Here is a 19412-nt window from a genome sequence, read left to right as displayed (position 1 = left end):
GAAAAAGGCTCGCAAAATGAAACGAATGTAATATAGATAAATATTACATTAGTTTATATGGGGAAAATTGTGTAAAAATACGGAAATTTTGGAACCAATTATGTTCGTTAAGCGAGGTTCCACTGTATATATAATATAATTTCATCCAAATTAATCTTCTAATATGCTTAAGTACTATTTTTTTTTATTTCTTTTCATTTTATTTAATTGTGAAATCTTTCATTAGATTATTGAATATGTTAGTTACAGCACAAATTATAACTTCTCTATTTAATTTTCAAATGTGATAAGTAATTTTTTCAAATTATTGTAAAATTGATCGAAAATACTAGTTTTTGAAGTTATATTATTCGAAAATTGTAAATCTTTTTTTATATTCACTTTTCTGTTTCGCATCTAATACTTAATATTAATCAATACAGAGATATAGAATTTCTTAATTCTCTCTCTCTTTATATTTTCTTCAAGTGGTCGATAATGATGCATGCTAATTATAATCAATCATTGAATTTTCATACTAAAGATAACATTCAAATAAGCTTACTGATATACTAGTAGTATTTAATATACAGTGGAACCACGCTTAACGAGTTTAATGCGTTCCAAAATTTCCGGATTTTTACTCGTATAGTTAAAAATATTCAAAAATACACATAAAATGTGTACAAATTCAAGTTTTAAAAATGATGTAGCAGGCGCGCAATCCAGGACTTCTTTTCTTATCGTCACTCGTTATGCGAAACGTCGCTCGTTAAGCGAGTTATTTTGTTTACAATTCATTTTGCTAGTTAAGCAAGCTTCCAGCTTTCAAATTTGAGAAGTAATTTTGTCTAATTATTTTCAATAGATATAACTTTATTTTCTTCATGTCTGTATGTTTCATTCAATTACTCGATAATAACGCATGTTAATTAAATAATTCAATACGCGAATTACAGAAAAAATTATGACCATTTATATAAGCTTACTGTTAAACTTATACTATTTCCTATTTTCTTACAACAAACTTTCAAAGTTCTAGACAATAATAACAGTTTCTAAGTTCAATATTATTCTTTAAAACTGTTAACCATTTTATAATATATGATTACACAAGAAATGATCTTCTTGCGCATCTTTTGATGTAATTATTGTTATATAATAATAAGTATTGATGATATATTTCATGTTTTTTTCATGTCTGCATGTTTTATTTAATTACTTGATAACGACTCATGTTAATCAATTCATAAAATATGTATATTAAACAGAAAACAATAATCTATCTAATATGAATGATAGTTTTCATCAGATTCAGTTAAATCTTTAAATGAAGTCAACATTAAATCTATAAATTTTCAATAACAAAAAAGAAGAAATATATTTATTATACAACAAACAAATGTAATACATAGTTAAGACAACAGACGACAAAAGTAATTCCGTCTTCAAATAACAATATCAACAATAAACACGTGAAGAATACATATCTATATCTATTCAAATACAAAAATAAACAGAGCTTTATCGAATTTCGGTACTGGTGTACATATAAAATATAAAATACAAAATATATTTATATATCTATAATAAAAAAAAAGGAGTAATCAAAAATAATAATATTTGGTACATTGTAAAATAAAATCAACAACACCGCGTTTCCAACGCAACGCAACCTACACACCTAAATCTTAATATTCCTTCTATCTACTACATAGTGTCAATTTGTTCCTAAGCAAAGCTTGCTCATTGGATGCTCGGTTTATCTCGAAAATACACTAGCTATTAAGCTCCACGCGACACTGGCAATGATGTAGTAAATCACGAATTTTATCGTCTTATTGAGGAGCTCCAATCTGAAATTGTTATTTGTTTTTAGATTTATTTTAATTGAATTAGATCAAAATAAACGAGTTTAATTTACCTGTACATTCTGGTTCTGCTTTCGGGTAACGATTCTTCGGACTCCTTCATCACGTACTGTCGAATACCGAGCACGTATGTTTTGAAGTAGTCTCGCCAATGGACGTCCCTCATGCTCATCGGAAAGATCCGTTTATCCTTCGAATCCATTTTCTCGTGAAGCTGCTGCACGTTGTCGTTGGTGAACGTCCAATCTCGCGTGCAGAAGTACTCGATGACGGCCGTGTACTTGTGTACCTTCTGGTACATTTTTATGAATCTGAAAAAAAAAATCAGTTTTACAATTACATTTTCATAGGGAGTTTACGAAGAAGTTGAACGTACTTTGGTCGTTGCCCACTGATTAGAAGTAGTGCATCCAAGAAGCAGGCAGGGATGAAGTGGTAAACGATCCTGTTGGCAACGTTCACGTGTTCGCTGATCGTCGTGCTGAAGCTAATGCACCAGATGGACTTCAAGAAAGGATAATCGTGTCCGTAGAACGTGTTGAACGTGTTGTACTCCAACCAAGTTATCGGGTTTTCCGTTGTCGAAACGTAATTGTAAATGGGAATGTTCTCTTTGATTCTAAACCATAAATATGTAATTATTGAAACCAACGCAATCTGTAGATCTCACCTCTCCTTAGTTTGACAGGATACGTCCCAAGCGGAAGCTAGTAGAGCTGCGACGCAGGTATCAACAGGTACCACGTTTGCTATACCGCTGTCCTTGCACTGCATGCTCTTCAGGAGACCAGAAGCTACAGCCGCACAAGCACCTGTAGGTCCGTAAAGGTTGTCGATCCATGAAGGGAAAGGTTCTTTGTACGTCGAGACAACTATAAATCAAATTAATTAAATAATTTTTGCACGATTACATAAAAACTTTAACTACTCGCGCACTGACATTTCTATGTACTACTCGCGCGGTGTATTTTATACACCACATGTATTACTGCCAGACGGAGTGCATAAATGATTGTATTACAACAAGAAAAAAAGTTTTCATGTTAAGTAATGTTTTTTTATAGAAATCTATTGTAGCTCATGAAAGCACGAAATATTTCTGAGCCTGTGCCATCGTTTGTCCAAAAAAAAGTGGATATGATTCTGTTTCTTATACACAGATAACAATCTAAGAACGAACCTCCAGAAAACAACTACTTTGTGTCGTAGTCAACACAATGCTGTACCAGCGTTTAGTAAACACTTAGGGCATAGGTTACGTTAAGTGTCTTTGATTGGGGAAAGATAATGTAGATGTGGTATCATTTCTTAGAAGATTTTACATATTAGATTTTTAAGTTTTTTTATATCTTTACAAATCAAAATATTTTTTATAAGTCTTGGTTAACAATTTCTACACTATAGCAAATATAAATTCAATTCTTGACAAAGCATTTCTTGTTCATTGCATTGCCATCAAATATTTCAAAATAATAAAAAAAATCAACTAAATTTAAGTATGCAAGGAAATCAACAAAACATATAGAAAACTGGATAAAATAGAGGTGATGAAAGTGAAACTTCGTAAATGGATTCGAAGAATAAAATCGATTTTTTTCCAAATTGTTCTCAAATGATTACAGATAATTGTAAATTTGATAAAGAGCATACAAATTATTTAATTACTTTTTGGATATGATATAGAATATCCAAAAAGTAATTGAAAAAATTTGAAAAATATTTTCCAATTGATGAACTTGATAGCAGAAAATTGTGGATTATCCTTATAATACAAATTTATCACCATCCCACGATAACTAGACCTTGCTTGAATTGACAAAGGATTTAAGTTTGCTACAAAAAGAAACAAACAAGAGTGAAGTGTATTCAAAAACAAAAGTCTCATTAATTTGGCACATCGTATTATATAGTAGGCTGCGAAAATATTTTAAAATTTTACGTACATATTTTAGGATTTTAAGGTGGCCACGACTATTGAAAGATTAAGAAGCACTGCTCTGAAACACTCACCGATCGCTGGCCTGAAGACGCCGATGGGCATACCGTTGGTTTTGTCCTGGATCATGGCTTCGGCCAGGGCTTTCGTGAAGGCGTACGTGTTTGGCCAATTTCCTAAAATTCTTAACAGAAAATATAGTAGGTGTTATTTGTGCGCGTCTCCAAATATCATCAATCGCTTTCGCACTAACTTTGACGTGCTCTCCTTGATCTCCTCCTTGCTCATCTTATCCAGCATCGCCTCAACATCCTCATAATTCACCGGATATTCGTAGAATTTCTCCTCAATCTCCGCCAGATGACAATTTGCATACGCAGTGGAAACATGCACGAAGGCCTTAAGGTAAAATTTCAAAATATCATTAAACATCCAGCGTAATAAAAGCGCGAAACCGCAAACAAAACTATTACATCTTTATTTACGATTGTCGCCTTCACAAACAATTAATAAATTTGCGTTCTATTATTATGCAAAGACCGAAGAATCATACTCATTTGAGGTGCGTGACGACAGCAATTTGCACAAATTAAACGCAAATCTATTTGTTCTTAGTATTTGTAATTATTTGTACCTTGAGGTTTTCCATATTCCTGCACAAATTTATCACATGTTTCGTACCGTTCACGTTGATCGCATAAGCCAAGTCCAGGTCTTCGTCGAAGCGAACTGTGGCGGCAGCGTGGAAGACGATGTCCACGTTTCTTTCCAACATATTCCTGTCGTTCAGACTTATACCAAGTCCGGCCAATGAACAGTCGCCGCTAATACCTATGACTTTATGCTTATACTTTTGATTTGACAGTTTAACTTTGTCAAATATCTGAAAGAAAGAAACAGAAAGAAATGTAATGTAATGTAATTTATCTTCTAGAATTTATGTATATTTAATTAATTTTATGAAAGTTATTTCATTTTATCTATTAAATCAATAATTTCCTATCATAATTCTATAATTTAAAAAGAAGACACTTAATGTAATAAGTTTATTAACAAAAATTTCATTAAAATACTCAAGTTCATATAAAAATAAAAACATCGTTTTTTTTAATTGAAAATTAATTATTTCGAATGTTTAACGCTTCTTGATAATTAACTATATTATAGTTATGAAGCTATAAAGAATTATGTTGTTTTAATGAGGCAGTTAATTGCATAATAACTTGAAATGACACAATAATTTAATAGTAATATGTTTTTTCCTTTAAGTTTGCACATAAACATTTATAATAATTAATCCAAAATGTACAGTTTCTACAATTTAGTTTGTAAGATTTCAACTTTATTGAATATTTGTTTTAAATTTACTCAATCTTATTTAAAAATACACATTTTCAAGTTTCTTTCTTTGTTTTCACTTCTAATATAATTAATTAATCACAAAATTACAGTTTTCTAGAATTTTATTTCTATGATTATAACTTTACTTAATATTCTTTAAAAATATATTATCAAGTGTAATGGTTTTCCCTTTCATATATATTTCATATGTTATCAATTTATTAACAAAAAGTTCATTAAAATACTCAAGTACATATAAAAATAAAAACATCGTTTTTTTTTAATTGAAAAGTAATTATTTCGAATTTTTAACACTTCTTGATAATTAACTGTATTATAGTCATGAAGCTATAAAGAATTATGTTGTTTTAATGAGGCAGTTAATTGCATAATAACTTGAAATGATTCAATAATTTAATAGTAATATGTTTTTTCCTTTAAGTTTGCACATAAACATTCATAATAATTAATCTAAAATGTACAGTTTCTACAATTTAGTTTGTAAGATTTCTACTTTATTGAATATTTGTTTTAAATTTACTCAATCTTCTTTAAAAATAGACATTTTCAAGTTTCTTTCTTTGTTTTCACTTCTAATATAATTAATTAATCACAAAATTACAGTTTTCTACAATTTTATTTCTATGATTATAACTTTACTTAATATTCTTTAAAAATATATTATCAAGTGTAATATTGGTTTTCTCTTTATCACTTTCATACAAACATATAATAATGAATCTAAAAAGTAGAGTTTTCAACTTTACTGAATGTTTGTTAAAAATAGATTATCAAGTATAATTTTGGTGTTGTCTTTAGTTATGTAATATTTTATATGAATATTTAAAAATACAGTTTTCTACAATTTCCTTTCTAAGATTTCAGCTTTACTAAATATTTGCTAAAAATATGTTAGTTTTCACTTTAGTTATTGCTTTCAAACGAACATTTAATTACTGAATGTTTTGTATAAAAATAGACTGTCAAATTTGATATTTGTATTCTCTTTCAGTTATAGATTTTGTTTTATAAAATAAAAAAAGACGTCAACATTTGACAGTTTTTTTTACTGTTAACCTAAATAATTCGACAATTGATTTTTTTAATAAATTTAACAAGAAAAACAAAATAAAAATACTATTATAACCAGACAATTTGGCTTATATAACACTTTTTTTTCACTTTTTTCTTATTTACAGATTTCTAGAATTATCTTTTCAATTGTTGTACTTTACTGAATGTTTTCAGTTATAGATTTTGTTTCTAAGACTTCACATTTACATTTAGTTGTTAAAAACAAAATAGTAAATACAAATGGACGTTTAAAATAAACAAGACGTCAACATTTGACAGTTTTTTTATTGTTTTCTTATTAACCTAAATAATTTGACAATTGATTTTTTTTTTTATAATTTTTTGTTTTAATTTGAAGTAAAACGTTGTTATGAAAGATCTTTAAGAAATATAGTAAATATGTAACATGAAAAAAAATCTATTATTATTATTAAATACTATTTTCACTGTTTTCTTGATTACCAAGTTATATATAAAATAAACTAAATAATTTAGAATTTATTTGTAAATTTTGTTTTAATTATAATTTAGATGAGTTTCTTTCAGAAGTATACTTAACTTCACAAAAACTAGACCTTATTACCAGTAATTTTTACATCAATAAATAATTTGTTAGTTGATTTTTTTTATAATTTTTGTATTAATTTACAATAAATTGTTTTTGATGAATTTCCTTAAGAAAACGTAATTTAAACTAAAAAAAACTAGACCTAATTACAAGCAATTTGAGTTACACATCCTGTGTACCCAAATATACCAATTGCCTATTTTGTTTCTTTATGTTTTTGTTTGAACAAAGTTAATGGAATATTAATATTCACGGTTCCATTAAATCCACAATTGGAATTTTTCCCCCGTCGTTTCTTCACTCGTAAATCACGTTACGTTGTGCGCCTTCCTTCCTGTTGAAGGAAGTGGCCGATTTCTTCGTGTCATTTATTGGCCGAAATTCGTGTAAATTCGAACGGTACATTAAATATGTACGCGGCCGTCCGCATTTATGGACATATTGACCAACAATGTCATACCACTGTTAAACGTATTTAAATACAAAGTGCGCTCGCTCGCTCAAATCGACTCGACTCGACCAAACGTGCTGCACATGCCAATTGGCCGACGAAGACGCAACTTTCCTCCTTCGGAAGAATCGAAACGCGCCGCGAGATTTCGAAGCCGATGATGTGGAAATACACGAAAACATTACATGAACGCGACGCAATTTTCCCCCTCTGTTTATATTTTCTTTATTTGCCGCCTAAATTTTTTCGAAACATTTGCATCGACTATATATTGACATGGTGACGCATTTCCGGTTTGCACATGCATATGCAAATGGTTTATAATTAAACAATATACTTTTGTTTACTGATCAAAGATGACTGAAGTCAACTGTAATTATTTGTTTATTCTATTCATTTTTTAATCAATATTAACTCTTAAATATATGTCAGAAAATACTTAATGTTAGATAATTAAACTTTTTGATAATGATATTTTTTCTCATAAACATTTTTTTTTCTTGTTGGAATTGATTATTAACCTAAATTCATGACATCTAAAAAATTTGACAACTTAAAACGTCATAACTTTCATAAATTTTGTTATAATTCAAAGTGAAATTTATTGCTAAAGATATTTGATAGATTTTTTAATAACGTTGTTTAAATTCAAAGTATTTTTCAAATTCAATGTTTCTCTTGAAAGTAGAACTAAAATAATAGAAAATAAAACCTTTTTTATTTTTAAATTCGCAGTGACATCTAGATTTTTATTCAAATTTGAAAGCATAACAATCTTGTGATTTCCTATTTATCTATACAAGTATGCTCCGACTTACGAACTCCCAGACTTACGAACAAAAATCTATAAGCTCTAACTTGTTACAAGGAGATATACAGTGATAAAAACATTAACTGTCTAAACAAAAATTGATAACTTCTTTAATAAAATATAATATTTTTGGAAGATGTTTTGTTGCATTTGTTTATTTTGTCGTTTTTTTTATTAAATAATTGTGATGTCTACATTGAAAAGTATTTTAATTTTTCAAATTTATGCAGTCTGTAATACGGAATTTAACATATATAAAAGTCAAAACCATGATAAAGTGTGCTAAGATAAGTATATTTTGAAATTTTTAAAATTCCCCCGACTTACGAACAAATTCAACTTACGAACAATCCTTTTGAACCAAACTAGTTCATAAGTCGGGGGATATTAAGATTGAATTTGGCAACTTGAAATTATCATAGCGTTTCATAAAAACAAAACGAAACAAAGAGAACATCGCATGCATGATAAAAATGATTATGTGCAACCAAATTTGAAAGTATAAAAAAAAACAAGGCAATTTGTATTTAAATTGCGTTGACATATCTGGTTGACAGAAGACATCTCCAAAACGATCACCATATTTACATGTATGTTATAAATTAGTAAGCAATTGTGACCAAAATTATAAATGTACCATTTTTAGAACTGTTTCAGATTCAAGGTTGAATCAATATTTCATTATAAATTTAATAGAATCATAATTAAAAGCGAAATTTCTATAAAAATACTAAATGGAAAATCTAAATTAATTAATATATTTAGTTCAACAATAATTTAAAAAAAAAATGTATTTACTTTTTTGTAATAATATCAATTAATAATATCAATTTATTTATTGACATAAATCTCTTTCTACACCTTTCGGGTTTAACAGCCACCACAATTTTTGTTGGTTTTTGGGAATCGAACCAATGACATTTCGTATCAGATTTTAGTGATACAGGCGACCATAGCCTCACGGATATGTTTACTTACTTGATTTATTTTTAAATATAATGTCAATGTCAGATGCAGTTTCTTTACATTTTGTAAGTATTTTGATGACGATCTCTTTTCAACAAACAAAAATCCCCTGGTTTTTGACTCAATGCTAATAAATTAAACAAAGTCTAACCAAAATTACTCGTTTTTAATTAAATATTGATTTTTTATGAAAGAATTTAATAATAATTTATGAAATTAAGACTTAAATTTATTCAAATGTAAAAAATTATGAACAGTTATTGTGTATTTGTATGTAATAAAATGTCATAAATTAATGAAATGGAAATGGAACTTACGATTTCGTCTAAGAGTTCATCGATCCTGGCATGAACACCTTTTCCTTTCTTCTCTCTGACCAACATGTAAATAGTGGATACGCCGGTGCTTCTCAGCAGCTTCTCGGTCAACACTTTGCCCAAGAATCCTGTACCTCCAGTCAGAAATATATTCTTCCCTTCGTAGAACTTTTGCAACGTCGAAAGACTTTCGTACACTTCATTATTCACCTGCTCCATCATCTGTAACAACAACACAAAAACAACATTAGTTACACAATACAATAAATCAATCTGCAAAGTTTCATTAAATAAATTTTCTAATTCTGCTTGCATACAAATATCATCATATCAATCAGTACATTTTCTATTTTCTAAGTATAAAGGAAATTGGTTTAAATGAAATATGAAATTATATTACCAAAAAAGAACAGTTAAGAACCGCCAGCTTAGTGAAAATTTAGTAAATTATATAATTATAATTGTAAAATAAAATCAATTTTTCAATTACATAATTATGAAGTACAATAAATTAAACTTTTTCAAGAAATTCCTATATTTGATTTATTTTCTAATTAGGTTTTAGATTGAATTTAATTTGTATTTAATATAGAATTGTTGTAAGAAAAATTAACATTTTAACTAGTAGAGTTGTTTCACAGAAAAGTGAATACAAACCATCTCATCGTCCGTCTTACGAATTCCCGACTTACGAACAGAATTCTAAAACTTGTTGCAAGGTAATTGTGATGTCTACATTGAAAAGTATTTGTAAGTAAGTATTATGTTTATTTTAATCTATTTATTGAAATTTATGCAGTCAGTAATACGTAATTTAACATATATAAAAGTAAAAACCATGATAAAGTGTGGTAAGATAAGTATATTTTTAAATTTATAAAATTGCCCCGACTTACCAACAAAATCAACTTACGAACAACCCTTTGGAATGGAACTAGTTCGTAACCCCCGACTTTAACTGTATTAATAAGTACAATTTCGTAAACATTTAAGTTTTTAGAATTAGCTTATTCATTATTCTTCTTATACTTTAGAAAAACATCATATATTAATTAATAGAGTTTCTTAAACTTGTATTCAAGTTATTTACATTGTTTTATAAAACTTCAAAGAATGCATGTATTCACATATATTTTTTTATATATATTATGAATGTTAATAACTGTCACTACCATTTATTTCATTAACGTTGGCAGAGGACAAGTAAATTCTTTTTTTGGTAGTGGTATTTATTATCAAGTAACCGAGGTACCCGTTGTCACCACTATCATGATATGTATGCAATAATTTGGTTTTGTTTATCATAAAATATTATCTTATAATTAATAATAAGTTATATAACATGTGGTTAAAAGAACGTTTAACTTGCAAAGTAGTTTATAAATGTTTTGATTAATTTCATATTCATTGTATACCGCAACCTCATAACAAAACTATGTATTAAAGATATTTAAGGAAAAAAAAATATAAAAGTAAATATTTTTTTATGTCTTAAAATATAGAATTTCTATATAATTTATTATCTATTTCACAAAATTTAACGTCAAGAGGATTATGTAAAATATATTGGCATGTATTTAGTAAAAAAATACTGATTTGGAAGAAACATGTATGAATAAAAGTAACTCTAACATCGAAATACTCTAGAGATTTTAATCAAAAATATTGCATACAATTGTATTACTTATATTAAATTGAAAATTCAATTCATTTCTTTATCATTTCAAATACGTCTTAAAGAAAACATTGTTATAAAAGTGTAATTAAAAAAGAGGTTTCGTTTTGACAGAACATCAAGAAGTTGTGTGTTTAATGCGAAATCATAGTAATAATTGTAATTGTTTACTTGCAGTAACTGAAAAAGAAAACAGTGTTATGATGGTTGTAAACGTTCATAAATTATATTGTATGACCGAAATACAGCGACTATTTATAACACACCAAACAAAAACTGTCGTAATAATCGAGAAGGCGCGCAGTGTGCACTTTCAGCAAAATTGACCAACCGTTTTCCAAGCCGGACTTTTAACGCTCGTCAAACACACATACATCATATACACATACACTCTTTATACGTTTATGTAACAATTAGCATTGCGAAAGTCCTTCGCGTGAATCAATGAGCGTTCTTTTTTCGTAAAACTGCCAATGCGATTTGAATACGGAATCGATCGTGCGGTTTGCGGACGAGCGGCGGGGGGGGGGAGGATTCTAATGCACGCGCTCGTCCGAAAATGGTTTAACCGTCGGATAACAATTTCCAAACTGACATTTGTTTAAATTTAAAACTCAGTTTAGATACTCATAAAAATATCTACTGTATTTATTCTAAATGTGTTTATAAATATATTACGTTTTACATGATCGTCGACTGAAATGCAAGTATTTTATTATACGATGTAAGTGAATATTGTTTAATAAAATTTGTATTTAATTCGTAATTAAACATTTAACACGTTAATGACGGCGCAAATCGGTTTGCCTGATGCTAGAAAAAAATTCGTGGACGCCTATGGACTGAAAGAAAAGTCAAATATCTTACGTCAATTACAAACTTAAACTTTTCTTATACCTTTTTGAATAATTTTTAAACAGTTTATATGAGAAATGTGTTTCGCAATATATTATTCATAAATTATGTCAGAATATAAGAAAATTATTGGCGTTTAAGCTTTGTAATTGACGTAAGATATTTAAGGTTATACTGAGTCAAAATCAGTGGTTTCAAAACTATTATTGGGTGGGTGGGTCATGCCTTAATTAATGGAATATTATTGACAGATGTTTCCCCACAGGTTTTTCTCAGATTTTCTATTGAATTTGTTATTCATTGTTTCCAGCTGTACGCAATTAATTGAGTGTTAATTAATTAATTAGTAAATTTATTATTTTATGAAATTTGATCAAGTACTTGCATACAAAAAGATGAATTTATTTATTTTATTAGTATAAAATCAATAAATATTTTTTTAAATTTATTATTTTTGTTACAATCATGTAACCTATATAAGTATTTCTATTTTTATGATCAAAATTATTTACTAAATTTTCAAGTTTGACCCATTTCACCACACAATCAAACATGTCCTACCTTTATGAATACGTGCTAGCAACAATAACATTTTTATTGTTGTTTGTTTTTCAATTATTATTTTTGATTGACCTTAGTCAATTTTTTTTTGACAGATGACAGCAACGACAGCTTTTTCAATGACCTATAATGAATAGTAGCATCGAAAACATTGCTATTATTGTTGTTTTTTTTTTTAAATTATTATTATTGATTGACCTCAGTAAATTGTGTATGCAATAAATTATTATACGTATTTTAATTATGGTATTTTATATTCAAAAAAATAAATGTCTTAATTTGTTATTTGTTATTCACTTAATTAATTGAATGTTTTCTAAGTACACGTTTTTATTAATTATAATTCTCACACCAATAATGTTCTTGTTTTTTATTGACAGATGACAGCAACGTCAGTTTTTTCAGTGACAAACCTATCCTATGAATACGTGCTATCATCAAAAACATTGCAATTTATTGTTTCTTTGAAAAATACTTTAATTTAATTATGTTATTAGTAATTTAATTATGATATTTTATGTCTCAATTTGTTTTTATTCACATAATTAATCGAATGTTTTTTTTACTCACGTTGTAATTTCTCTCAATAATAATGCCGAAAATTTAAATACATATTACTGAATTATTGTTCTGGTTTATTTTTCTGACACATAACAGAAATTTCATTTCTTTTCGAGACAAACAACAATCATTTATTATTGATACAAAAAATAAAAAAGATTTAATATTTAATCGCAATAAATTTTAATTTTGATTATTTTCAATAGTTATAATTTATAATAATATTTTTGTTTATTTTTGACAGATGACAGCGACGTGATTTTTTTTGGAGACAAATAACGATTATGAATTATTCAAACACAGACAAAGTCAATATAAAGTTAGCGTCTTTACAGAAATGAGTATTTTGTGAATTTTTGTATTACATTTTAATAAGGACAATTTATTATTTTTTTGTATGTTTATTACACATATTTAATTTCGATTATATTTTAGTGACTTTTCTCCCTTTGGCCAGCCTATTAATATATTTTTTTTTTATTATATGTTAAAATTTATTTATGTATAAATTGTATTTTTTTTTTGCTTCTTCTTATGTATTAATGTTTGGCCAATAAATTATTATTATTATTAAGGATTATTTAATTTTTTGAAATATTTATGGCACTTATTCAATTTCGATTATATATGTATTATTTTTGACAGATGACAGAGACGTCACTTTCTTTTTGGGAAACAAATTATTAATCAATGTAAAGTTAGTGACTTTTTCGTATTTCGTATTTTTTGCATTACATTTTAATAACAATTATTTTATTTTTTTGCAATATTTATGGCACATATTTAATTTCGATTGTAGATGTATTATTTTTGATAGATGACAGAAACGTCACTTTTTTTTAAGTCAAATAACGATTATTAATTATTGAAACACAGACAAAGTTAATTTGAGGTTAGCGACTTTTTAGAAATGTGTATTTTTTGGGTCTATATCGCAAGCCCGACAACCGAAATCCCGACTATATTAAAATCCCGACAACCATAATCCACACTGCATTGAAAATTTCTACAATAACATTTTTAAATTATTCCGGAGCGTAGTCACATTGTGCTACACTTTTATTATTAATAACAATAAATTATTATTAATTTATTTGATTTTGTTGAATTATTCATAATAAACCTTAACATTATGAAATAATCTCAAATACAATTAGATTAATAATTGTTATTATTTATTATTAATAACAATTTAAAAGTCACTACGCTAATCCCGACTTTATGGTTGTTGGGATTTTAATATAGTCGGGATTTTGATACAGTCGGGATTATGGTTGTCGGAATTTCGATACAGTCGGGATTATGGTTGTCGGGATTTCGAACGTCGGGAATTTGATTGACGGTGTTTCGGTTGTCGGGCTTGCGATTGCCACCGGTATTTTTTGTATGTGTTTAAATCTTAAAATAATTATAATGCATATATAATTTTTTAAGACAGATGACAGTAAAGTCAATTATTTTTCAAACAAATAAAAATTATTAATTATTTATAAACCAATAAAAAAAACAATTGAATCTGAGTAAATTTACATAAATGTGTAAAATACATCAAATTTATTGCCAATATAAATTTGCAATAAACTTTAATTACTATCAATTAAATATATGAATATGGATTTTTTGCCACTGATTTGTTTGATAAATGACAGCAACGTCATTTACATTGGTGACAAGTAAAAAAAAAAACGTATTTACTATGAGCAAATTTATATAACATTTATATGAACAAATTCATATACAACAAATCGTATTTATTATTAAAATTTCAAGTATTAATAAGTAATTACATAGAGTCAAAACTTTGTGACGTTTTACCGGAAAAAATAATTGCGTGTACAACTGTTAACCTCTTTTGTGAAAAGGTGTGGTGATAAAATAAAGATTTTTTTTTTAGTTTAATGAATTTATATAAAAAAAGAGTTCTTAATTGATTAAATGGAACTTAAAATCCATCATCTTACAAAAATTAAAGAATTTGTAAATTCTTTGTTTAAATCATAGTATAATAATCCAAATATTCCGAAACTGAAGCTATTAAATTGATGAATAAATTTGGAAAAAAAAATATTCAAGTGATTACCTTGTTGAAATTGATTGCTTCGGTTGCACGAAAACAAGTGTTGCAAAATCCAAGAGCACAAGACGTAAACAAACGGTTCTGGTAAACACACCTTATTAGAGGCGCAAACGAATTAACGAATTACACGCGCAACAATATTCATATTACTCGCAGCTTACTGATTATACAATGACGATACACGCCCACGCATAAAAATATCTTTTTTTTGCGATATAAGTATAATTTGTTAAAGTTATACAATTTCAATATAATAATTACAATTTTGTTGTTGTTTTCAATTAAAAAAGCTATCTGCTAAAGTCTGTACTTATAATCTACGAAAGTATAGACCGTTTTGTGTAGATCATCAAACTATGGACCGCGGGCCACAAACGGCCCATAATGAAATTCCTAAATATGCTAAAAAAATTGAATAAATGAGATACATAAGTAAATCACATAATGAAATTATACATAAGATTAATGAGATTTATGAATGTGTAACTTTCCACTGTAGTTGTTTGTAGTTATTGATCAAATTTAAAATTATCATATTCGGATCTGTAAATATTTTTTTGTATATTTCATTTTGGAGAATGTTTTGGCCCTTTTATATTATCATTCTTTGAAATTCTTACTAATGAAACAACTAGATTTATTTAGATTCAAATCCAATTTTTATAATGTGCTACGTATATAAGAAACATGAAAAAAAAACTGTCAAAAATCTAGAGTTCGAAATTTCCGAAAATATTTGATATGACATTCCATACAACAGCCTACTTTTCAAGTCCGAACGGAACTGTTAAATGATTATACCGTTAATAAAATCGATTATTATGAATGTTCAAAAGTGAACTAGAAGCCCAAGCAAGTAAACAATGGAATTTTAAGAAACTCGTGTCTTCGTATATCCAGATTTCATGAAAAACAACACAAAACTTAACCGAAACTTAGAAAAAAATATAGACTGATGCAAGAAAAGAACTTTTTAATTAATATGAAAATAATTTCTAAAAAAAACTACTTAAAATGTTTTGTTATAAATTATTTTATAAAACGTTGAAATTTTTAAGAATATTTTAAATTAATTTTGCATGTTTTTATAAGTAAATAATATTGTATTCTAATTACTTCAATGTAATTAAATTGGAAATATCAATTGTTAATGCGAATCTATTTTTTTTGTATTTTAATTACTTTATCGCGTTTTAAGTGATGTAAATTGACAATACAATTTATTTGAATTTTTTTTATTATGTCATAGTATATTTAATTTACAATCTTGTTCATGCATATATTAATTAAATATAATGACATTTGTTTTTTTGGTAAACTTCCCAATGGAAGTTTTTACCATTATATTCTGTTATTTGGTTGGCGATTCCACTATTTCCTTTGACTGTGAATCTGCTGCTATCCTTAACACTATCATTGTCCATCGACGTGGCTGAAGGTCCATATGTAAGCGCCGAGAGGGCTCACAAAGGGCTTGGCTTGACCAGGATTTGAACCGGCACCCACGGAATCGTGGTTAGGGCGACTTAACCATTCGCCCTTATTTATTTGACATGAAAGGAAAATGTGACTAGTACAGAATTGAAAGATATTTCTTCAAAGTATTTGATACATTTCTAAAAAAATAACTCTATTTAACCAATTGCAAATGCAATTAAAAACTCAAACTTCATGACAGCAACCAGAAAATGTATTTTTTCTCTAATTTATCAAATTACAAATAAATATCCAAACGTCAAATTTATTCCAACCAGAAAATGCATATTTTATATAAATTTCACCCTACTTTATAAATTACAAATAAATACATTTGAAAATTCATATTTATTTCACCCCATTCATATAAATTTCACCCTATTTTACAAATTACAAGTAAATACACAAACATCAAAACTGTTGACACACTCACGATCAGAAATATATATTTTTTTTCTAAATTTGACCAATTAAAACAACTTCTTTTTTTTAACCGTGGCGACCAAAAAATATTGATTTCTTCTGGAAATATCACTCTATTTTACAAATTACATGTAAATAAATACAATTGAAACGTCAAACTGACGACAATAATTTAACCCTATTTTTACAATACAATTGAAACGTCAATTTTTTGTTGACACATTGCCGACGGAAATATGTATGTCAGAGGCAATGAGCACACGAATGTCAACACACATCGATTGTTATTATGCGATCGTTTCGTTGCGCAATAGATTTTTGTGCGGAATCGCAATACGCTGTGTCTACATGTGCTCCGCTTTTTTTTTTTATTTCGCTCAAATTAATATTCCTTCGGAGCAAATTAGTTGCATATGCTGATATCCGTTGCGCAATAAACACAGCGATGATACGATTCCAAAAAGGAAATCTGCATTTGAACACTTACTGCAATGCAATATTCATAAATCGAATGCAAATCAATTTAATTATAACTAAAGAATAAAATTGTATTTGCTAGCAGTTAGTAAATAATACGTTGTGACAATACCTTTATACCTACAACAATTTAGGTTAGCAGGTCACATTTTTATTAATGTATTGCATTACTATTCAGTAAGCTTTTAAATTTAATGAAATTATAATTTCAAGTATGAAACTGCATATTTTTTAAATCTTATTAAAAATATTCAACAACCTTTTCAATTAGTAAACTTATTCTAATTGTAAATATACATATTTATTATATAGGTTACATATTATATAACAGCGTTTCTCAACCTTCTTCTTCTTCTTTTAAACCTCCACTCACTTCACTCAACTTTACTCAACCTACGCATCCCGTTCTGGTTAGTAAAATGACAGCTGTCACTTGGTATCAAAACAAGAAACTGCACTTAGATCATGCGACAAAATTGCATAATTATACGTACCTATGGTATAATTTAAAATCAATCATTGAAAAATTATAATTATGTTAAAATTACATGTATAAACTGGTTATGATGAATAACAAATAAATTGCATCAGTTTTTAAAAACAAAAACAATCGTTTTTTTTTTGTACAGAAAAATCAAAGATGTATGCGAAATTGTTTATTGTTTTAAGACTACTTAACTTTTTCTTTTTTTTTTCGTTAGAGTCAATATGTTTTTACATTAGTTTCGGGTATGCATTTTATTTACACCTATGTTATATAAATATCTTTTATTTTGCGGATACACGAATTTTCGAAGGTCCTTTTCTATATAACAAAATAGTTATTAAAATTGTTATTTATTGTATTTAACAATGCTTTAATTACTGATATAAATCTATATTTTCTTAACTAAATTTAATTTAATTGCATTTTTATAACATCAAAATTTTAAAAAAATAACTTTTTTTTTATTATTTATATTACAATTTGTATTATCCCATTTAGAACCAAAGTTTTTTTTTCTAATTTACCTATACAGTGGAACCTCGCTTAATGAGCACCTCGCATAACGAGCATTTCGCTTAACAAGGAAAATGAATTGTAAGAAAAATGACTCGTTTAACGAGCGACGTTTCGCATAACGAGTGACGTTGAGAAGAGAAGTATTATATTATTATGTATTATATTATGTGTATTTCACTATACGAGTAAAAATCCGGAAATTTTGGAACAGATTAAACTCGTTAAGCGAGGTTCCACTGTATTTTTAAATTGTTTTATTTATGATTATAACATCAATTATAGAAATCTGTATTTAGTAAAGACATTAAGTAGAATAAATCCGACCAATTTGAAATTCAACAATTCTTTCGGCAAAACTGAGAATTGTAAGAAAAATGACTCGCTTAACGAGCGACGTTTCGCATAACGAGGGACGTTGAGAAGAGAAGTATTATATTATTATGTATTATATTATGTGTATTTCACTATACAAGTAAAAATCCGGAAATTTTGGAACAGATTAAACTCGTTAAGCGAGGTTCCACTGTATTTTTAAATTGTTTTATTTATGATTATTACATCAATTATAGAAATCTGTTTTTAGTAAAGACATAAAGTAAATTAAGGTTTTTTTTTAATTGTAAATTGTTGATATTATTTAAATGTATGTAAATGTTAGAAAAACTTACCGAATATTAAGAAAATCCCAAATAAAACAGAATGCGAAAGGAATGTTTTTGAGTGGAAGAAGATGTTGAATTTGAATATTCTTCGTTGTCTCACATAAACGTAAGAATCTGCATCACACGTAAACGACAATTTGACACAACTAGTAACAGCGATATGAGCACGAATCGAAATTGCTCCGCAGTGGTAAACTTTTATACAATCGAATCACCTGTGTGGGTGGAAGAAAAAAGGCAGCAGTGGCATTAGAAGAAGAGGTGCTTGGAAGGGAAGACGTGGTGGAGCGGTGGGTCGCGGTTGTTGGTGGGGCCGGAAAGCTTCATT

At 27.7% G+C, this 19412-nt stretch overlaps 1 protein-coding gene across 3 annotated transcripts; it reads right to left on the bottom strand.

The window, feature by feature from the left end:
* Nucleotides 1-1489: 1489 nt before the first annotated feature.
* Nucleotides 1490-19313, bottom strand: LOC108569605 (putative fatty acyl-CoA reductase CG5065). Of its 3 annotated transcripts, none has more exons than XM_017931221.1 (9): nucleotides 15047-15130; nucleotides 9315-9536; nucleotides 4421-4669; nucleotides 4040-4185; nucleotides 3861-3970; nucleotides 2521-2722; nucleotides 2227-2469; nucleotides 1904-2161; nucleotides 1490-1835 (listed from the first exon to the last, which is right to left on the bottom strand). In XM_017931221.1, exons 2-9 carry the CDS (start codon nucleotides 9534-9536, stop codon nucleotides 1742-1744), a joined length of 1524 nt encoding a protein of 507 aa, XP_017786710.1. In that variant the 5' UTR covers nucleotides 15047-15130; the 3' UTR covers nucleotides 1490-1741. The 3 variants fall into 3 exon arrangements, with proteins under 3 accessions (XP_017786710.1, XP_017786708.1, XP_017786709.1); XM_017931219.1 differs by lacking the exon at nucleotides 15047-15130 and adding an exon at nucleotides 11321-11393 and having other exon boundaries at nucleotides 1491-1835; XM_017931220.1 differs by lacking the exon at nucleotides 15047-15130 and adding an exon at nucleotides 19091-19313 and having other exon boundaries at nucleotides 1493-1835.
* Between the last annotated feature and the right edge of the window lie 99 nt (nucleotides 19314-19412).

The sequence above is a fragment of the Nicrophorus vespilloides genome, unplaced genomic scaffold (genome assembly GCF_001412225.1).
Source record: "Nicrophorus vespilloides isolate i.1.1-1 unplaced genomic scaffold, Nicve_v1.0, whole genome shotgun sequence".
Classification (NCBI taxonomy): domain Eukaryota; kingdom Metazoa; phylum Arthropoda; class Insecta; order Coleoptera; family Silphidae; genus Nicrophorus; species Nicrophorus vespilloides.
Note: the sequence above shows the minus strand (reverse complement) of the source record. Positions and strands in the feature narration are given on the sequence as shown.